Genomic DNA, 23,014 nt, shown 5'->3' on the forward strand with positions numbered 1-23,014 from the left:
GAGATAAATATATATCTTTATAAGATAGATATAGATATAAAAGCTCACTAAAGCTTGTTCATTCACTTGTCTTTGGATTTGGTAGTAATGTTGTGGTTAGATATTTTTTATTTTTTTTTTAAATAATGTATCACTTGACTTTATCTATAAAGCCCCTGCTGGTTTGGGGGCGGGGTGTAGAGGAGAAGGAACTATCTCCTATCACTGCATCACTGTAGTGCAGAATTCATAAAACAGCTTTTGACTAACCTTTCCTACAGTGGTATCAGATGGTTAGGAGTTTCAGCCTAAAGTGTGACTGGTTTAAGTAGTGTTTGTGTGGATCAAATGCATTATGCTGCTGCAGTGTCTTAAATGATGTTAAATCAGGATAATTAGTTTTGCATTTAGAGTTTTGTTGTTTCTTTTTTAAAATAAAAAGTAAGACAATATTTCTTTACAGCTTTTAGTAAGTTTACTGACACAACTTTTGGATCTTACGCATTTAGTGTACATTTTGGTATTGTAGTATCTACTGTAAAATATTATTGTTTTACAGAATAATGAATAACCTGGCAGTAATGGAAGAAAATGTCAGTTCCCAGTGCATGCGGGGAGCTTTAAAAATTTTTGGGGTAGCTGGACCTCCACTTTTCCTAATTTTTAAGAGCTTACTGGGTAGTCTGTGTCTCCAATGTGTCACTTATCCCGATTTTACATTGACTTTATTAAGTGTTATTGACCTTAGAAAGTTACTGGGTATTAAGAACTTGTAGCCTTTGTTCATACATGTGGCTTCAGTCAGTGTAATGGCCATGATTATAAGTCCTTGGAGTATTCTGGCTCTGGACAATTAGCTTAATCCCTATTTAAACAGAAGTTGCCATTTGGACAACTGAGGAGGTTCTTGTATTTCCCTGTTTGCTTTGTGATCCATTACAGTGAAGTTACTCTTCACTGTATAGATGGTGTGACTTAAAATATTATTTATCTTATTGGACAGTTACAATTTATTCCTAAGCAGGAACCAGAATGGAAGTTGTACTTCAATAAATTTCCTTAAATGTCTTCTCTGAAAAAATTTGGTATATCCCTGTTGGCATAGATTGACCCACTTGAGTTGCTGTCTGTAGGCAACATTAAACTATATATTATATATTTGTATACTTTATTTTCAGGCTGATATACAGGATGGTAGGAGTCTAAAATGGGCCCAGTTGTGCTTACTCACACTATGCTGGCAATGTATGTCTACTTCCTAATGACATCCACATCTTCTAAAGGGCAAGGCCAAATAATTAGATTTCGGGAAGTCACCCAGGATTATATGGTTTTGCTTGTAATGCTTTTAGTGCCATAACCCTGCCAAAGTATGGAGTAAGCCTTGTAAACTATTCAAGTCAACCAGTAAAATGGCGGGCGCTGAGGTTGAAATGGTTCCCACAGCACTTCCTTCTCTGTTCATGCACGCAGTTCTCATTAAAGCAAATATTCTGTAGTTAAGGTTGTGGCTACTCTTACAAACCTTTTAACAGCTAATTAGAGCATGCTTTGGAAGATGGGGAGGTTCTCCTGTTTGCATAATCTTGGGTTTCCTGATTTCTTAGAAGGGAAGTATCTAGTCACTTAAATGCCTAAATGCTCTGCCATCACTGCTTAGGAATTTGGGAATACCACAATCTATATAGGAAAAACGGCTGTTACGTTTCCTAGAGTGAGGGAGTACAAGTCTCTGACATGATCCTCCCGAATTAAATTGCTTGGCACTGGGAGAGGAAGATGCTCTTCATTTTTTTGAGTTTCAGCCTACTGCAAAAACAAGGCAAAGTTAAACCTCCTGTACAGAGACAGATGCTAATCATTGCCAATGGCCCTGAAGTTGATTTTCCTGGGGGTCTTACTCTGGATGGGTACGTGTTAGACCACTGCCCTTTATTCTTTTGTCACAGCAGCTCTTAATTAAAAACAGTTTAAAGAATTTTGCTCAAAATACTAGGAACCACACATTTTTCTTCCTTTAAAATATATTGAATTAAATTCCTAGGCACCAACATGCTCCTTAGGTTCCTAATTTTAGACACCTGTTCCTCTTACTATTTTGAAATGGTAGATTTTTTAATTAGCATCTGGGTCACCTGAGCTGTATACTAAGAGTTCTTTTTGCGCTTGCCTGTTTCCCCAGAGGTGTTGCAGCAACTCTTGGTCAGCTCACCCTAAACGAATTTACCTTTGGCACAAGTGAGTAAGTAACAACATGGGAGCTGTGGGCATGCATCCCTTCACTGAAGCTGTTTACATTCTATAGTTGGGAATTTTTTTTTCTTTGTACTGTGCAGTTTTTTTGACGGTTCTAATTTGCCATGACGTGGTCAGTGCTGTTTCCTTCCGGCTGCTTGTGATCCTCTGGTAGAGATAAGGCTACGTTTGCAGTGCATTTTTAACATGAAACTGAAGATCTGCTTCATGTAGGAACACGGGCACTTTCTGGGTTGTGCAAAGAATTTTTGTATTGATATCATCATTTTGACATGGGGATTCGAGATCCAGAGCATTTTCCTTGCAAAACAACGACTTAGCTAAATTTGAACTGTGTGTGAAAAAGAAATGTGATATACTTGGGATATCCTACAGCTGAGTAGGTCAGTCTGAGTTTTGTATTTTTACTCTGAATAAACTGTGAAGATGAGAGGTACTAATGAATGTGAAAACTGCATATCTGAAGCAAATGAAAATTTTTGTTAACTTTTGTAACTTTTCCTTAGTCTCATGTTTTTAATATGAAACACTTTGCAAATGATGTCTTAGTTCCTGAAACAGTTCTGTTTTAGGTATTGAAAATTTTCATACATCAATCAGTAAAAGAAATACCTTTGGAGACACAAAAGTGTCTGACTTCCTTGGATGCAGATACCATGGGGAAAGCTTTATTGCCACTGCTACTATTTAACATTTTTTAATGATATTTTTTTTTTATTTTTCCCTTCACAGTGGTAAAGGTTATCGAGGTGGGAACAACAACTCAGGAAAGGATTTGCCTTGGTTTGTTTTGCTTTGAGAAGAGAAGAACCCAGGAACACTGATGATCTAAGAAAAACAAACATTGATACTCGATTAATTTTGTGAACCTGCCTTTCTGCCCAGCTGGACCTCAGTGAAGTTCTCTGTTCTTTCATGTTCAAGAACGTTTTTCTTTGTATGTGGAGCTGAGACCTGGGAATGCGTTATTATGGCAGCAGTTGTACAGCAGAATGAGCTTGTGTTTGAATTTGCCAGCAACGTCATGGAGGATGAGCAGCAGGTATGGGATGGTGTAAGAAACCATATTTGTACAAGTCAGTGCTAAGAGTAATACGAAACACAAGTTAAAAATGTGGTGTAAAACACAAAAAGGAAATATTGAGGTCATTATTGTTGCAGCAGATCTTTGTGTTGTTTCAAAAGCTTCCTGTTGCTTCCTGTAACTTGCATGAGCGGAACAGAAATTGGTTGAAATGTTATAACCCTACAGTATTGCAGAGACATCCTCCTCCAAAAATATTTTTCCTGTTTTGCTGATTTTTGCCAGTAGAATCCATGCATGTGTGATGTAGAATTCCCAAAATTACGGTATTTTATAGTAATTTCAACTTCTCTAGTGTGCTAGGATAAAAATTCTGAGTAGAAGTAATTGTTGCACTGCAGGTGACTGGAAGAGGCAGTATATGCCTGCTCATTGTTATTTACAGATTGGTTTCTAAATTGTGTTACTGCATGCTGGTTATTCAGAAATAAGCTTGAAAGCAATTTAAATTGTTTTATTTTAAACTACAGAGAGAAAATATGTCTGTCTCTACCTGAGCAAACTCTCAGTTAGGTGTTGATTATTTAAACCACATCCTATGAGTCCTGAAGCTTTAGTGTAGGATTCCTATTGTAAAAATCATGTGGCTTCTCTACCGCTGGTGGTTAATATTACAGCTTGCATTTATTAACAAGAAATGTTTGAGCCTTTTTAAAAGGCTAAGTGCCATGACAAACTGTTCCTATTTTGTTAATGTAAAAAGCGTTTATTCTCTCTTTAAAAAATCCCCGCTTTTGGCTTTATAATCTTGTCTCTGCTTTTCTGTATATCCTAATGTCTGGCTGGGTCGCTGGCCTGTTTCTGCTGTCAGAGTCATGCGATCATTTCAATGAACTGAGTGTTGTCTGTCTAAAGTGCTAACTCAGTTTTGGGTGGAATTAGTAATGTAACTTCCTTCCCTGTATTTTTCCAGAGCTTGTGGTAGCCTGGGGATTTAGATATGGGAATTGCACAAGCGTAGTCCAGAATGAGCCTTACTTATTACCTCTGCTGGTTGTTCATTGCTAGCTTTACTTTACAAGCCAATAGGAGAGGGGAGAACTAAGGCAGGGAGGGCTGTTTCATTGTGGTTCCTGGAACCAGTAGTGCAAGCAGATATGGTTTTATTTCACTTAGCTGTGCATTCTGCTTCTTGCAATTTCTTCAGGTGCTTACCTGAGAAACTTTAAAAATACTAAAGAGCGCTCAACAGGACAGTAAAACCTTTATAAACAGAGCTTTCTCCAGCTTCAGAACAAGCTCAACCTTGATGTTTATCTCATAACCCCACTAAATTCTGCTCTAGATGAAGTCTAAGAAAAGATTTTCTATATCAAACCCTAAAGGTGGTGAAACCCAAGATGTGAAAAGCTGGAGATAAAGGGTGCATAGCAGAGAGTCCATTGCTACAGTCAGATGCAAGCTCCTTTTAAATCACTGGGTTCACTTAGTTCAGGTATCAAAGATGCAGGTATCCAGCTAGCTGTCTGCCTGAAGGTAAATCTTAAGTACTCAGTCATGGAAGAGAAGTCCTGCCCAGGTGAAGACCTGGGAAGCTGGAACAGGGTTTAGTTCAGCTGAGGTTTCATAGTATGTTAGCCCAAAAAGACTGCTGCTAGCTTGTACTTGACTGACTTGCTTATTACTACACAGAAGCTATTGCTACTCCTAATGTTTTGAAATTCTTAGATTAGTTGTATTTAGGGATGGATAACACAATTTGTGTATTTTCCAAAAAAATTTAGCTCTGTAAGTGCTCTTTGTTGGGAAAAAGCTTTTTTTTTGGATCTTCATCATATACAAAAGTTGTCATTTAACTCATCTTTGAGTAATTACTTTTGCAATGCCCCCACAAGCTGGCATTTTAAGAACTTTGGTACTTTTATTGTTGTTAAAGCTCTGCCTGGAGCTCTCTTGTGCCAAGAGCTCTTGGGACATGGAACAGCTGTGGGGAGAGGTTCAGGGTCTAAGTGGCAACTATGCTCAGTATTTCAGGGAAGTCATAATTCATGGCTATTTTGTTTAATTTTTTTTTGCCTTGGTTAAACAACCATAAATTATGAACTGTCCATTTTCAAATGTAAGCATTCAGCATTCAGTGGCAGATGCCAATGGGAGGGGCTCAATTACATGGACCCTTGTGAATGGGAAAGGCTTGTTCTTATCAGCTTTATCCTTTGCAGTTTAGAAAATAATGATTTTTAAATTTTTTGTTATTCTTGGAGGGTATAGTAAATCTGTGGTGAGGGAGAAATGAAGTGAAAATATCCTTATAATTTTTAGAAGGGAACAAGTGGGGACCTGGTTAAAAAAGAAAGTTTGCTTTTTTTTTTCTTTTCTGTGTTTTTGTTTTGTTTGTTGGGAGACAGAGAGAGACTGCACACATAAAACTGGGCAGGAGTTTCTGCAGGTTTTGGCTGAGTCAATGCCATTGTCTAAACCTGCTTCTCTTCCTATCTTCAGCTTCCTCTCTCAGTGCCTTTTCATTTAGCCCTTTGTGGACTTAACAACTAATGTGATATTTGATCAGAATATTGTTAATTTAAAAAGCTGAATAAAAGCAACTACAATGGCTAGATCCATAGTAGGAAGTTTTAAATGGTGCTAGGGAGAAGTTGATTCATTGCAACCATTATATGGCTAACATGGTTCCCAGCATGACTGCTCTGTGTTGGGCTGTCCTCTCCCAGGTGGCTCTGATGCTTGTAGTAACCTGTGCCTGAAGACCCCTTCTGTACCTCTAGCATTTGTTTCTCTTCCTTTCTTCTGATAGAGAGGAGTCTGAGACCTTAGGTTGAGCCATGACTTCTGCACCATCATCTCGTGCCTACCTCTGCTCTTATGTATTCCCTGATATCGCCATGGGCTTTCAGAAAGATTAAGCCACCTGGTCAAGTTGAAGGTCTATTTTTTTTTTTTCTGCTATTCCCAGCTCCTGAAGAAGGTTCCTCCCCCTTATCCACTTGCAGTTTTTTGAAGACTTTAACGAAAATATGAAATCTGTAATGTGGTTGTCTTCCCAGAAAAGTGAGCATCATGTGTCTGCCTGCAGCATTCCTCTGTAATTTGGTCCCTTCTCAGATGCTGGCAGTGGGAACACGTTTAAAGTAGAAAAGCTGCCTCTACACAGGGACTGTCAGAAAGGGAAGACCAAAAACTGTTTTCTAGTCACTAAGGTCACTTTCTTTACTTCTGTTTAGTTTTTTGGGGTGTTTTATCTGCTCCTTTGGGGGCGGTTTGTTTGTTTGTTTAAATATAAATGGCCATCCGTATTGCAAGTCTGAATGCTGTTGTTTGGTTAAAAAGACTTTTTTTTTTCCCTGAGGTTGCTTTCTCCATTTTTTCCCCCCAAGTAGCTTTTCCCTTCTACTATCTATTGCATATATTTCTTCCCACCCATCACTCGCTTGCACAAAATTTATTCCACACCAGTTAAAAGCTAGTCACCTTATTCCTGGGACAAGTTGTCATCCTTAAAGACTTGTAGTATGAGAAGACACTACCTCCAAACCAGAAGAAATCTCCTTCCTTATTTTACATTTCTGTGGCCAGGATGGTGTTTTGATCTTCTGTCAGTTGGTGACAGTTCATGAGACAACTTCCAGAGAAAAAAGAAACACCTTGTCAGCATGTCAAGCACACTAAAAGAGTTAGAGAGCAGGAATGAAGATGGCTGCCTTTAGCCCCCGGAGGAGGATTGGGTTCAGTTTTCAGGGGATTGTGGAGTATAACCAATGCTTTCAGCGACATGCTTGTGGTAATTTCCATGGACTTCAGCATCTGTATGAAGTTTGCACTCCTGAATTGGTAAAGGTCGGTCTACAGGGATTTGGTGTCTAAGATTTGGAGGATTTTAGCAGTAGCTCAATTGCTTTTTGTGTCCAGCAGACATGGGAGATGGGTTGAAGTCAAGTCAAAGCTTTGCTGGAGCTAGGGTGTCATATTTTACCTGCATTTTGTATGAGAAACATGAAGCAGCTGAAGTAAGAGAAGTTTAAAAATACACAAATTATTCTTCTATGCATCTCTGTACTGATTTCTTGAAAATTATTGCTGACACTTTAATTTGAGAACTTTTTACAACTTTGGGATAGTTTGCACTATTCCTTTTTGCTAGGGTGTATAGAAGCATGTTTGTATTGGAAATAAATTATTTTGTGATCTTGCTGTTAGAGAGGTAAGTTAACTTGTGTTAATTGAATCACTATCTTGTAGTACTTCATTTAACGCTTTCCCTGTGTGTAATTCTCTTGCACACTAGATTCAAAAGGGAGTGATAGTAAGAAAGGGCTCTTTTGCAGTTCCAAATGTGTATGGTTATTTTTGTGTTTTACAAAACAACAGATCTAGAGGAAGGTTTAGTATGGCTCTCAACTGGGATTCAGATGCTTTCAGTGAAATCAAGAACATTATAAAAGTGAGGTAGAACAACAGTCACGTGTACATCTGTGTACATTAGCATTAGCTTTTAAAACTGAATGAAAGGCTTGTTAATGAAATCATAACCAATTGCAAATACTGTACAAAAAAGCAATGACCACTTCCACAAAAATGCATTTCAAATTATATTGGTTTGCAGTTGTGTGAATGCTTTTCTCAATAGGAACATATTAAAATTTGTTCTTTGCTTTCCTTTTCACAACCATGGCAGGAAGGAACACCCACAGATTGTGCCACTGTAGGGTATGAGTTGGAAGCAGTTATAACAATAGTGTTAAAATAAAGGCTTCAAGAAGTGATATTTACTCTGATTATTCCAGTTCAAAACTGTGATTAAGTGAAAAACATTTAAAGTGTATTACCATGAGTGAATGCTTTTCTGCTCATATCCAGTCTTTTGGAAGCATAGTGTGTCAACAGCTTCCTTGGGTAGTTCGGCATCAAGGATTTCCCTGCCTGCAGACAGACACAGTGACTATATCAGAGTATGTGTATGATGGTTGTTTCTAGACATGTCAAAATACAGTTTAATCTTGCAGAGCAGTTTAGTCATATGGATCAAACCAAGTACTTCTGAACTGCATGAAGCAGCACAGTTCAGTACTACAGGGAAACATTCTGTTCTGTAGTGAAGTGTATTTTAGGAACATGTGGATGTTTGGGCTTTTGTAACTAGGTTTCACAGCAAAGTGAGTGTAGGGATATATATAAATAGGGATTTAAGAAACTGATCTGAAAACCTGTGAAAAACAGTTGACTTTATCTTTGTTTTGTTTATTATTCTAAACATTTTTCTACAACTCGTCCTCTCAGAGGCCAAGCCAGTGGTGTGAGCATCAGTCATTAGAGAAGGACAGTGCTGAGACACATTAGCTTCTTCTGGAGAAGAAAATTACTTTAAGGCTTATTTTGAGCATAGGCAACTCGATCTGTGGCTGCAGACACTGCAGCTATTGAGCTGGTGCAAGGGCGGAAGCGGGGTGAGAGGAGCACGCCTCACTGCATAGACGTGGCAGGGAGGAGGAAGCTGCCCACTTGCTGATGAGTGCGTGGGACACAGATGCCTACACCAGAAACGAGTGCCCCAACCCTTCCCCCATGTCATAGTCAATGCAGAGAAATAGGTGTTTTTAGGGCATGACATCCTATCGTAGCACAGGAGCCTAAAACTGGGCAGAGAAATTGTGCCCTAGAAATACCATTTGTGTGTGTTGGCTGGGAAGGAAACTTGGGGTTCCATGCTCATGTCCAAATACCTGCACCATAGCTGTTTATAACTTAAATCCCAAAAGTTACGTATCGTGGCATATTACTGAAACTGAGGTATTTAAACTGTTTTGAAAACCTAATTATATCTCAGGAATGAGGCTTTAATGGCCCATCTGCCCTGTACCTTATGGAATGTATTGTTGAAAATAAAACTTTTTTTAAATGCATATAATTTTAATATTTCTTCTCTTTTACAGTGTTTTAAATTTTTTATTGATATGGCTTTTATTTAATCAAATCTAGTTGTTTATTCTTGCCTGGAAGCAAATAGGATCAAGGATATTAGGGTCAGTAAATAAATATGGTGCAAAATGTGTACATTACTTTTTCTGAGGAACAGTAGGAATTTCTTGGCTATCAATGCTTTCTGGTTTCTCAGGTCTAGCATGATGCAGCATTGGTTAGAGGTGCCCACAAAGGTGTGGGGTAGCAGCTGTTCCATTGCATGACTTGATATACACCTGTCATGTGATGATAAGATTGCACAAGAGGGGCCTTAACTGGTCTGCACTTTGTTCATTTTTATTGATCTTCTACCATATTGCTCTCTTTTGAAACATGTTTCATAGATTTGGTCATTATTTGTTTGGGTTATTTTTAAATTTTGGTTTTGTTGGCTTTTTTGTTGTTGTTGTTGTTCAGGAGACTATCCATGATAGAAGCCTATTAAAATACTATTTTTGGTTTTTAGTTCTTCTTTTTTTCCTGGTTGCCCTTTACCACAGTTTTTGCTGAGACATGTTTTACAAAATACAGAAGAATTTAAAGTGGTAATTACTGCCTTTTAAAACTTCTAATTGCACTTTCTACTTTCAGTACTTATGGTCCAGACTCTTCCCTAGGGGAGGCTTACTCCCATAGCTGCTGTCGGTGTTGAGTAGATGGCTCAGATAGCATTTTCCATCCGTGACGGTGTGTGTAGTGGCAAGAGTGAGAGATGAGTAATTCTTAAACAACGGCATAATCATACAGTTGGTTTCTTTCCCTTGGGTTTTTAACCTGTGTGTTTAAAAAACCTACTTGATCTTCCTACTAATACTTGAAGGGAACCTACAGGAAAGATTGAGACTATTTACAGGAGCATATGGTGACAATTCAGGTGGGAATGACTTCAAACTTGAAAGATGGTAGATAGATTAGATAGTGGGGAAAAAGTTCTTTACTGTGAGGGTGGAAGGGTACTGAAACAGGTTGTCCAGAAAAGTTGGGGATTCCTATCTGTGGAAGTGATTAAGGCTAGGCTGGGTGGAACTTTAAGCAACCTGATGTAGTGGAATGTGTCCCCTTTCAAGGCAGAGGGATTAGAACTAGATGATTTTAGGGTTTCTTCCAACCCAGGCCATCTTATGATTCTATGATCTATACATATCTCGGCTCTTCTGTGAAGGGTGGGAGCAAATGTACCCATAATAATTTTCTCAGAAATACGTTTTAGCAACTTTTTAGGTTTTTTTCTTGTTTTTAAGCTTGACACATTCATAATGTGTTTTATTTTTGTAGTCAGGGAACCTTAAAGTTACACTAGACTTTCTTTGAACCTGTGCTGCTATCAATCTGCTGCTGTCAATCTTGCAGGACTTTCTTACTGCAAATGACATTTTAAAACATTCACTTTGAAAAATACGGTGTCTGTAGTAGATGTTATTTGCTGAAAACCTCTTCCTGTTGAGCGGTTGTCTTTTCAGAGTGTGCATCTTGTTGTTATTGCTAGTCAATTTGATTTGTGTTTTCCAGCTACCTCTTTTCTTCTGTATCTGTTGCAAAATTACTATCAAGACCAAAGGATGGTGTCTAAAAGCAGACTTAGGAAGAAAAGTAGCAAGGGGTGTGTGGTGTAAGTAATATCAAATGACTAAAGCCATAAGAATTAGAGAGGAAACATATTACAGCATTTACATCAACCTGTTACACCCCTTCCTTCTGTAGCAAATGTTCCCTAAAATAGTGATTTTCAAATAGTGTCTCATGGGAAATTTGGTGCCTGTGAGACCGTTGTCCAGTCCTCACAGCCACAGGACTCCTTCATTCTCAGAATGAGGGGAAGAGCAAAAGGTGAAGGTGTTTGCAGCAAGTTGCTCACCCAGTATTGCAAGCAAAATGTAGCACTTACTGTGCCACTCCTCTGTATTTTCAGCTTTAGTGCTGCAAAACTGTGTTGTGCAAGTCTGGTATTATGTACTGAAGTATAGTCAGTACAGTAGATACTACAGCAACATTCCATCTCTGGCTCCTGGTGGGACACTGCTGCTATTTGCTTTCAGGTGCTAAAAATCTTGTCCTTTAGTACTCTTTCCTGACTGTGTAATATCCAGGTGGTTTAGTACAGGTCTGTTGAAGTATTAGTCATTAAGTGGCTAGATTGGAGGCAGTCTAACTAATATTTTGTTGTTTATTTTTTTTTCTCCACCTCCCAGCTTGGTGATCCATCTATTTTCCCTGCTGTCATCGTGGAGCATGTTCCTAGTGCAGAACTCCTACACAACTACTCTGGTTTAACTTGCGTGGATGAACCTAGTGACATGATCACTGAGAACTCTCTGGATGTTGCAGAAGAGCAAATCATAGAAGATGATGATATCACCCTCACAGGTTGGCATTAAAACCATCTCTGTGCCATATCTTTGCACCAAGATGGCTGTGACTAATGGAGGAAGAAAGTTTAATGACAAAAAACAACAGGGAGCAAAATGAATAGTGGTACTTAATGCTGTTAATTCTGTACAAGACTGACAAAAAGGCATTAATATTGTTAGCAGGTGGTTGCAATCCCGGTTGCACAGCTGATAATGGTGAAGAGTTTCACCCATCAGCAGTGATTAAGGCAGAGTCCTGCTTGGAATATACCAACAAGATTTTTCTTTGATCTTCATAGGTTTTGTTTGCTTTTACTTAATAGGTGGTGTGTTCCAACGTAAATCTATGTACCAACAATGTATATTATATATATAGGAATATGCAGCTTGAGTAGATGTACTTCTTTTAACTTCCCAAGGGTATACAGTTAAAAATGAAAATGTACATGCTAGTGTGACTTACTGGTGTAAGTATACTCAGTATAGTATTAATTTTGAATCTCTAGTAGTGATTCACACCTAAAATACAGATTTTTTTTGTGAATTCTGTTAGAAAAGGTAGCCCTAAAGAACAAACAATTCTCGAGAGGAAAGCTCAAAGATCTGTCGCATGTTTTAAGAACAACCCCTCACTGAATGCATGCATTTTCAGCGCTTTTGCAGAAAACATCTCAAAGGTGGGGTAGATACTTTACAGAGAGCATTTTCTTGCAACCACTAGGCTCCATACCTGGATTGTCTCCAGGGATGACGATAGCTTGCTGGTTTCACTTATGCTTTTGACATTATTTCCAAAGATGTGCTCTGATACAATCTTTTACTACCAAAAGCAAAACAGGAACTCAACATAACATGACATGAGGAACAGTTCACAGACTAAACTGACATGAGCTGTTCCTCAGTAAATGATTTTATCTGATGAGTATTGCTCAATTTTTGTGATAGTAGTGAATTTTCTGTGTACAGGCTGTGACCATACAAATAAGTGAGGTTATTATTCAAGAAGGCTTTCCATACTCAAGCAGTATTTCATGTTGAGACCTCTTGCCAACTTGCTGTTCATATTAATTATTCACACTACAACTGGCATTTCCCCAGTGTGTTACTTAAGCACCACTTAATGCATCCGTGTGAATTTCATAGCAGATAATTTTTGTGAATCTATATTCACTGTAATATATTGTGTGTGAATTTTTACATGCATGAGTAATTGTGAAACTCCACTCCTGTAAATGCCCTTGTTAACTTTTTCTTTTTTTTTTTTTTTTTTTTGTTGCTGGTCACTTGAGAAGGGTATGCAAATTGCTGCCAGAAACTGAAAATACTTAATCCTTGTAACTGATGGTGTCCAAGGGTTTCTGGGATACTTTGGAAGCAGACAAGTAACAGTATTGTTCCCATCATCCATTATAGTTCAAGAAATCTGTTTTTCTTTAAAGTCAAAGTTCTTAGAAATTGAGACCTGCCACTTTGCAGAGATGATTTTTGTGAAGGAGATGTTAGCTTATTAATTATCTGTTTCACAGTCTCCATCCTGTGCACACTGTGGATTTCCTTAGAAGGGAAAGGGGATGAATGCAGCCCAGGCCAGGACCAGCACTGTGGCTGGAAAGCTCCTGCTCAGGACAAGGCAGGCAACCCTGGTAGCTCAGCCCCTAGTCTCTGGCAGGAAGCTATCCAGCCTGACTCTAGTGGGGCAGAATTTGTGGCCCAGGGCTGTGAAGGCACCCCACAGGAGGAGACAAGAGGTCACTGGGGAAGGAGGCCCCTGTCACCTCCCCTGTGGACAAGCATTGGCTGTGGCCACAGCTACCCAGTTGAACTGCAAGACTGCTATGTGGAAGAGATCCCAGTTCAAGTATAGCTTGCTGTAGGCTGCCTCTGAAATGGGGCTAATCATAGCTCAGTTTTCCCACCTACTTTGTTTTTCAGCTGCTTTTTTTCTTTTCTCCCTTCTTTGAAGTTTCATTCTTGATTTTGTTTTCTCCCAACAGTGAAATGCGTTGTTTTGCTCTTTGAAGTTAGTACCAGTCTTTTCAGTCACTTGCACGTTATGCCTTTGAGAGAGCATCAGACATCATAAAGACTGTACTAATTCCACATTAAAATATTTATAGGAGTGAAGTTCACAGCAAAACAAAAACTGAAACCACCATAATTTATGAACCACCGTAAACATTACTGAGCAATGACTGCTTAATATGAAGGACTTAGGTTTTTTTAAGTTACTAGATTTTTCAGTACTATTTTATGACTGTCATCCACTGGGCTTCTCTTTTCTCCTAGAAACAGAAATAAGCAGTAGACTTCATGAAACTGAAGCAATCAGTTTTTAGGGATCTATCTTCTATCTGCAGAACAGTGAATGCTGATAGGTTTTTTCATCTGTAGGATGTAGCTTCAGTCCTTCAAAGGCACAGCTATCACATGTTGGTGATTACTTACCTTATATAAATTATAACCTGCAGAAAACTGTAAGAACAGCATCTGTTGCACATGAAACCCTGCTGAGACATGGCCAGCAATTAGCTTTTTGCCTATGTTAATGCTTATGCTGTATTTTTTTTTTTTTTTGTAATGAATTGGCAGATGTGCCTTATCACCCTCCTCTTTAAAAGCTCTTTTCCCTGGAAGAACTGTGATGGCAATTTTATGGTCAGTTTGTTGCCAGTCTTACAGGATTTTAAATGATTGACCATCATATAGTAAAGGGTGATTAGCAAAATTAATTGGAACATTTGGCTTTGAATTAAGTTTTATCTCTAAAGATAATACTTAAGTATTTTTTCCCTGAAAAATACAGGGGATAATGTTTAGTGGAGAAGAACTCTAGGGCAACATGTCAGATGGTACAATTTGCTACACTTTGTATATCTTATTAATGTGGCTAGTTATGGATATAAGGTGCACAGGAAGGAGGAATTAAACAAATTATGTAATTCCTGAAAATATTTCTTTTTAATTCTCGCAATTTTTTAAAAAACTTTTTCATTTTTTGTGAGTTTAATTTGTTGAAAACCACAGTAAATCAAAGTCTGCCATTTTGTGTTTCACCTGTTCTGGCATTGTTTTCATGGGATCAGGGAAGTGTCTGCACTGAGACAGTTTGGGGGGGAGGGGATGAGGGAGCAGGGACAGAAAATTTGCATTTAGATGTCCAGTGCCCTAGTCTGAAAGGGAAGCATGCAAATGTGCGTTTTCATAGATCGATAATGGTTCTTAATAATGTCCAGTTCATTTTGCAACATTTTAGAGTTTGGTACCATTTACCTGGTACGTTTTGTGAAGCCCTAGCAGTCCTGCATAAACACAGCTTCTTTGGTGTTCATTGCTGATGTTACAAAGAAATCCAAAGGAGTAGTTAGGTAGAAACTGAACTTCATAGTGTTAATCTGTGAGGCTTGTGAGTTGATGAGATGCCAGTTACAAAAAAACAGGTTTTGGTTTCAGTTACTTTGTAAAGAAATTATTCACAGCTGCCTGTGGCTCTGTTAAAACCAGAGGGATTTTCTTAATGTACTTCCTCAATGAGATAATTTACTTTACAAATTGTGAAGCCTTATTTAAAAAATAAAGTCATGATTTGCAGGTCTCCTGAAATACCTGTGTTTTTAAACTGTTTTCCAGTATCAGATAACAACCAGCTAAGAATGAATATTAAAAAGAAAGTGTCTAAATTTAACAGCCGGCTATTCTGGGGAAAAAAAAAAAAAAGGCGGGGGAGGGGGATAGTTGTCCATGTCTAATGGCTCTATTTCTTCTTTTAGCAACTTTAGATTTCTTCTGACAGTTATTTTGAGGTTCTACAAGTCCCTGTTTTTGTCCCTAGTAAAACTAGCAGTGAATTTAAACACAGCTGTTCCCTAGCACAGCCTTTATCTCAGCGCCGACAAGGACTCCTGTTGCCCAGTCTCCAGAGCTTCCAGCCACCAGGGAAGGAATGGGAGTGGGATAGGATTGCCCAAAGTGGTGTAAAAATTTTTAAAAAGGGACTAGACAGGAGTAGGGACAGCAGGACTTTGAACTGAGATGGGGAACTTCCAACATGAGGCATAATTTCAGAGCAGATCGCTGTGTTTGGACAAGCCTTGTGCTAATGCTGATTCATAGGGAACCTCGATTCACAGTAACTGGGCAGAAACTGGCATGCAGATACAGAGGCTTATGTTTGTGGCTGGCTCAGATAAACAAAAACTTGTAGAGTACCCTGGGAAAAACTCAAAATATTTTTAGGTGTGGTTTCTCCCCTCCCTTTTTCTTCTCCCTTTTTCTTTTTTCTTTTTCCTTTTTTTCTTACCCTGCCTCTTTTTCCCTTTTTCATTTTTTTCTTCCAATTTTTTCTTCTCCCTCCTCCTTTTGTCCTTTTAAAAAAAAAGCTTCTGCCTATTTCAGATAACGTTTTAAACCTGATACTTTGCAGAAATTACACTCCCCTCTGTCCCATTTTTTTCTGCTCTGACTCTGGCAAAGAGGAACAAATAAGCCATTTGATTCTAGTTCTTCATAAAACTGGGACTGTATCATAACAGCCAGTGATTGGAATACCATTCTGCATCATTTATAGAAAAGGTAAAATAAGAGACACCAGCTTGCCTTTGGTAGCTGAATGAGCATCTTGCTGTTAAAAGGATAAAGAGCTAGTCCTCCACTTTTTCTGTGAGGTGCCCCACACCTTGTTTGTATCAGCTCTTGAGTTCTTATAATTCAACTTGCTAACCCAGAAATGTACCTAAAACCTTTTCAGACATTTTATAAATCTCAGTTGTCTCACTATGTGATCAAAAAAGCATGAAGCTTGACATGTGTTAGGTGACAGAAGTTTGGATCATGAACCAGGGGCAGAGATGGGAGCAAAACCACAACCCTTGGTTCTTTCAGCATCAGGGAAATATTAACTTGTCTTAAACCACGTTGTGAAGTCATCTTCTTGGAAGATACTTGAAGGGGTGTTGGCAAGAGCAGTGGAGTGGTAAAGAAACTTAATTTTGCCATCCTTTTTGGATAGAAAGATAGTGCTGCTGCTTGTAGAGGAATATATCTGGTCAAGGTAGCTCTGCTGGTGAACTGCAGAGTGAGATGCAGATTGAGCTCAGGGCGGGAGCCAGACACAAGAGATTGTGAACTGCCAACCTTTGGGATAACAAAGGGCACCAGGGCCAGGCAGGCAATGAACAGTGAGAGAGACTGTAGAAGCTTCGAATTGCTGGTCTTTTGGATAAGAAAGGAGAAGACAGCTGATGGCAGGGGTGGATGGACACGAAGAGGAAGGCTGTAAAAGCCATGGGGTTCCTTGTTTGGGGTCCTCCTTGGGGGCAGCAGCTCGGGCTGTTTCTGTGTTACTGTGCTGTGAATAAATGGCTTTATGGAACCAGACATCTGAGACTCTGCTGTGGGAAACCTGGGGTTGAAGTGGTGAGGAAGCCTGGTCTGGCTGTGGAGTGGGCATGTGGGGAGCCAAGGGGGACACGTCGGTCACGGGAGCCGCCCGCTGCAAAGGGGCTTTGACCCAGCAGTGGCAGACTCTGGCCTTGGGATGTGACTGCCAGGGAGTCTCGAGAATGCTCAGACTGGGAAGTTTCCTTAACATGCTTATATTTTTTTTTGTGAGCAGCAAATTATATTTGTTTCTATGTTTATGTTATTTATATGGCTACTATAAGGTCCTTTAATTAGTCTTGGATAGGAATGGTAAACTTCTAGCCATATGGTGTAACAGTGATGTAAAGCTGGTAGCCTCTTGCTCACTTGCTATTATACAGAGAAAAATTAGCTCTTCGCCATCACCTTAGTACATGAAAGGCAGGAAATGGGATTGGTCCTCCTGCAGCTCTCTCTGAGGAAAGAGCAGCTCTCTCCTCCCTGTCTGCAGAACTGAGAACCTGGGGGTAACGTTGCTGACTTTAAAATTGTATGTAGTAAGCCAGCTGTGCTCCATGACTTTGAGCTGGTTCGTGGCAGCTTTCAAACAATGTCAGAAGTGAGAACAGCTGCCTTGGCAGTGCTGTGTGTGTATTTATTTATATTTGTATGCTGTGACATCCTTCTTGAGGTCCTGGTAATGCTGGTAAATGATATGGGAAGGTCTCATCCAGGTAAAACTTAAAAGCAGAAGCATCATGTCACCAGCACCGAAAGTGTGCATGGCCACAGACTGAACTGGATGTGCATGTTCTGTCTCCTGATGGCCAGGCATTCCCTGGGTGTTCCCTGTGTGCCTCTTGGGGCTGGGATGCCCCGGGTCTGAACTCCTGAACCTGTCAGCTGCCTGACAAAATTGTCAGCCATTTGCTGCTCTCTCTTGCTTCCAAGGTCAGGACCTTAGTCCATACTCACTTTCTCTTCATGCTGTCTTCCTTCCCAACTCTGTGCTTCTCATTTCTTAAGATTGTTTGGAGATGTCAGCCAGAAGGTGCAGATCCTTAACTGTCCAAATGTCTTTGCCAGATATAGGGTGGAAGTGATCCTGTAGAAAACAGGGTGACTTGCTGTGTGTATCAGGGGTTCCCGGCACCTGTCTACTTTATTAGCCTGAGCCTCTTACACTAGGGGCTTAAAGAAAGATCTAGAAGGTAAGGAGGCTTCTGTAAATCACAGCTTGTAGAAGAGGTACCTTAGGCATTATAATTAATGCTCAGGAGCTTTGGCTTTATCTAATGGCTGCCCTCATGAGATTGATGAGGAGTAAAAAATTTTGAAAAGCTTGCCAACCTTCTATATTGCTTTTCATGTTTCATGTTTGCTTTCCAGTGTGTTCTTGAAGCCTGCACTGTTAGTCCTACATGTAATTCCCATGAATTTGAATGGTTTAGGATTCAGCTACACCTTTACATCAAATGGTCTCTAGTAGAACTTGTGGGGTATTTTGTCTCTCCTCCAGGCTAAATGACTGAATAGTTTTGATGGGCATCTCTTGTTTGTGGAATTCACTTTTGTTCATTGAACCACAGAATTGTTAGAGTTTAAAAAGACCTCTCAGATCATGAAATCCTACTGTCAGCCCAGAACCACCCCCATGTTCACCATTAAATCATGTCTTTGGGTGTCATATCCACATGTTTTTCTGGGGATAAGACATTGGAGCACCATAAGAAGTTATCGATATTGTGTTTTTAAATAATCTCTGGAATATTGCTTGTGGTAATGATATTTCGTAGTTTCATGGGTGTTGTGTTTTACTGCATGTGCTTGATCAGCAAAGAGAGGGGTTAGAAAGATGAGGCAGAACCAAAATGTTTGGGGGTTTTTTATACATGCAATCTGAAAAATGTACTGTACTAAATAAATGAAATTATTACACTGTGCATTTTCTCCCCAGCTAATCTTTTGCTACACATCTAATAGAAGACCATCTTTATCACTTTTTCTTTTTTTTCCCTGGGAATTAAATAGGAATAAATATAATGTTAAGCTTTAAGTCTAGTTTATAGCTTCTTAAGAATATTTTTTTCTCCCTTGCTTTTAGTTGAAGCATCTTGTCATAATGGAGATGAAACAATGGAAACAATTGAGGCTGCTGAAGCACTTCTTAATATGGACTCCCCTGATCCTATGTTGGATGAAAAAAGAATGAGTAAGTTTTTTTTATTAAATTCCAATCTGTATTTACCAGGTTTATTTGTGAAAGGAGGGGGGATTCAGTGCAGCATGGATGCATGGGATTGGTAAGATTTTTTTATAATTTCCAACCTTTATGTACACAGTTTGGGTATCAGAAATCCAGTGTTGTATGCAATGAAGGATTTCATTGCCATGCTAGAATTGAACAGGAAAGGAAAAAGTCAAAAATTACAGAGGTAAAGTGTGAATGAAGTTGGATGGATTAGATTGCAGTATTTTGTTTGTTGATGTTTATGTTGTCAGGATAAAAGAATATACACTTACATTTACAGATTGCCTTAAATATGAAGGTGTGATCAGCAGATTATTGTACTTTTTATGGGGTGGGTTTTGTCATTAAATTGTTCTATTTTAGTAGTGCTTCTGCTTGTGTAAAATGTTGTTGGCACATATATTGAATTATAAACTATTATATTGAACTACAAACTTCTCTCACTTGAAAGATTTAAGTGTCATAGTTTGATTTTATCCTGTGTTTGAATTTTTGCTCTAAAGCCAGCTTTAAAAAAAAATCATGAGCAAAAATCCTCATGGCTGTGTGAAACTACTTCTTTTGTCCCTTCCCCTTAAGCAGCTATGTTTGGTGCAACTGAAGAGGAAGAAATGGTGCCTCCTATCACACATGTGTCAGTCACACTTGATGGGATCCCTGAGGTGGTGGAAGTTCACCAAGCCCCAGACCCTTATGCTGAATCACCAGAGACTCCAGAATTTGAACAACCAAAGAAGAAAAAAGGTAAGATGCTACCTGAGAACTGCAGTGTGGAGCAGGAGAGTAGTGGGTAGCATGGTCACTTCCTTGTGGGTGTCTGGAACCATTCTGGGTGTCAGGCCAAAACAACTGAGTGAGCTCAGCAATCAACGCAGGGAAAGCATTTTATTCCTGCGTAGTGTGAGCACACGTGCAGGTGCTTAGACTAATGATATTGTAGAGGTAGCAACGATGGCTTATCATACAGGAATCTCTGCTTCTTCCTATTTATAGTTTCTTCTTCAGAGCAAAATTGCAATACAAGCCATAGAGCTTTTGCTGCTGTGAATCTAGAATAACTTTCATTAGCTCTTACTTAGCTTCAACTGAAGATACTCTATCAGTTCAGAGTATGGGATGAGAATGGGGAGGGATTTTTAGCTTTTCTTAAATATTACTGAATTTTAAATTATTATTAATAGCTGCATGCCATAGTAAGTATTAATCCCATTTGCAGTAGATTACATTTACATAGTGCAGTGGTGTTCCACTGCATTCAGTACTGTGCCAAAGAGTCATGAAGTGGTGTTAGCCAGACATTCTGCTCCTGTTTTCCCACCCTGCTTCAGCATAGACCCCGTTAGAGGCTCTGAAGCTGGTGTCTGCAGGAAAAGGGAATCATACTGTATATGCAAATGTTAAATGCTCTTGCAACAAATTAATATAAAAAGAAAAATAAATGAAGGAGGTTATGTTTCTGGAACTGATCCTAGGGCTCATGCTAGAGCATGAGGACTTTAACAGGTTCCCCTGTGTCCTAGCCTTCAAGAATACAGCTTCTGCTACCCAGCCATAGTCTTGTGGAATAGGAGTGCATTTTTACTGCTACTTTTGCTGCTAATTCCAATTATTGGGAATTGTTATGTGTGGGAGAAACCATATTGCCTGTGAAGATCTTGAGGAAGCCTCCTGAGCTCTGTGTGTGACAAGGTCTCATAGGGATGGGTGTGGGTCAGGAAGTTTCTGATTCCCAAGAAAGCTGAACTGAAACTGCTGTGGAGGAGAGCTTTACTAGCAGCTGCCCTGAAAATGCTCCTGGGGAAGCTGCTGTGGCTGTGCACACTACTATGAAATAACCAACTGTAAGAGAATTTTAAATTGGGGGGGGGTTTGTTTGTTCTTCTCTTCCCTTCTTCTTTCTTAATTTTGTCTGCTGTGTGAGTCAAAACAAGGAGCTGCTGTCTGCCAGGCATTTAACCTCTTTGGTTTGATGCTTTCAACTCTTTCGTGTTGTGCTTCTGCTTACTCCCACTCCTTCCTCCTCCCTAGCTGTAGGTTAAAAAACCAGTTGCTTCACAGAAAATGTGTATTTGTTTTAGAGAAAAAAATGCTGGAAAAGATGCATCAGCTTAGTGTTTCATTAAGTACTAGTTTTCAGTGAACTTGAGGCTGCATGAAGTAGATGGTATGTTCTGAGTGATGTAGAAGCGTTACTTCAAAATGTCTGGGAATTTGTAAGGCATTGTTGTACAAGAATTTCTGCAAAATGTTATGAAGTTTATAGTGCACTTTAGGATAATGTGCAGTGTGTGGGTGGGATTATTTTGGGGTTTTGTTTGTTTGTAGGGTATTCCTTTTAAGTACAGTCTGTTTCCCTTCCTTTGGTCAGAGGCATGGCAAAGGATGGTGGTCATTTTGCCCTGTCCATATCACTCACAATTTTATAGGGTTTTTATAGATTTTATAAACTTCTTTTTTAGACTTTTAGCGTATATAAGCCATTAGCTAAAGTTAGAAGGATTCACAGTGCACAGAGCATTGCCAGCTAACTGGACGAGAATGGCGCTGCCTAGTAGAGCTTCTCCAAGAGAATGTTCACCAGAAGCAATGTGGTGGTTTCACTTCCTTTCCTTTTGGCCTTATTGTTGCAGCAGGAGAGCTGTATCCATGCCATCTGCTCAACTCCAAACCCATGTTCAGCATGGTGTTTGTACTCATGAGTGTCTGAGCATTGAACTGCTCAGCTATGGATCAGAAAGACAGGGATATCAGACAAAGAAACTTGGAAATTTGCTGTAGTAATACCTTAAATTCTGTGTTTGCTGTGGAGGATATCTGGCAGCAGGTGGTCACATAAGTTATAATCATCATATTTTAAATAGATGTAATTTATTTTGTTTGTACATACATTATTTTTTTAACAAAACTCACTGACAGTAGTGCAAGAAAATGGATTTTACATTTTCTGGTGTGGTATAAAATATTTCATCAGGATGAGCATTTCACTGCTTAATGTCACCTTAACTTGTAGCATGAATTTCTAATCTGAAGAAGTGTTTTACAGCCATGGAAATAGGAAAGTGAAAATACCAATTGTAACTCCAATTAGCTGTCCAAAGTTATGGTAGGCCCACATAAGGCTTAGCTCTTGCACACTTTTTATCCTTCCTCTTTGTAAAATTCTTTCCTAAAAAAGAATTTACTCTGAAAAATAGCAATTCATTGCTCTGTTGAAGCAAAGGAGGAAGCATGCTAGTGCTTAATGTGCTTTTAAAAAACATATTTTAAACAAAGGATCGTATCTGATGTGTCTCTGTTAACTGGTTTTTGATGATATCATTCAGTGCCTGGAGATAATAGCTCACAGTGTAGTCTAAAACTATCCAAATAAAGTATCTCTAGCCCAGATATACAGCAGTAACAGCAATACGTTTCTGTAGACAAGTTTCACATCCTTCACTAGTTTCTAATTTTGGATAGGCTTCTTATAGAGTCCTGAAGTAGTCTAGGCTGAAGAAAGAAAGCCTAGAATTGCTCTTGCAGTCGTATTCATATGTAGTAGCCTAGGTTATCTCTAATCAGAAGTGCATAAATTATATGTGATCAGTACTTAAGTTTCCTGAAGCTGAGTAGGAGTAGTTCAGTCCTGACCTAATTGAGTTCTCATCCACTTCATTTCCTTTTTTAAGAACTGAACTAATTTAGACATAATATCTGAATGAGTGACATCAAAATAACACTCCCTACTCCTTAATAGCTACAATTACACCTGTTCAAGAGGGGAAATGAGACAACAGAGTCTTCCCACAGATCTAATGGAGAAAGCACTTAGCCAAAATTACCCTG

At 39.1% G+C, this 23,014-nt stretch overlaps 1 protein-coding gene across 11 annotated transcripts in view; it reads left to right on the top strand.

Moving 5' to 3' along the window:
- Window positions 1–23,014, top strand: part of ELF1 (E74 like ETS transcription factor 1) — a 98,067-nt gene that overhangs the window by 58,508 nt on the left and 16,545 nt on the right. For 6 of the 11 annotated variants that reach the window (XM_062487746.1, XM_062487749.1, XM_062487740.1 and 3 more), the window contains exons 2-5: window positions 2,968–3,277; window positions 11,422–11,596; window positions 19,043–19,150; window positions 19,769–19,933. In XM_062487746.1, the coding sequence (XP_062343730.1) occupies window positions 3,206–3,277; window positions 11,422–11,596; window positions 19,043–19,150; window positions 19,769–19,933 (520 nt within the window). In that variant the 5' untranslated portion in view covers window positions 2,968–3,205. Of the gene's footprint in view, window positions 1–2,090; window positions 2,222–2,389; window positions 2,619–2,967; window positions 3,278–11,421; window positions 11,597–19,042; window positions 19,151–19,768; window positions 19,934–23,014 lie in introns of those variants that run through there. The other 5 variants (XM_062487751.1, XM_062487750.1, XM_062487743.1 and 2 more) reach the window with 4 other exon arrangements.

This window comes from Cinclus cinclus, chromosome 2 (genome assembly GCF_963662255.1).
Source record: "Cinclus cinclus chromosome 2, bCinCin1.1, whole genome shotgun sequence".
NCBI classification, from domain to species: domain Eukaryota; kingdom Metazoa; phylum Chordata; class Aves; order Passeriformes; family Cinclidae; genus Cinclus; species Cinclus cinclus.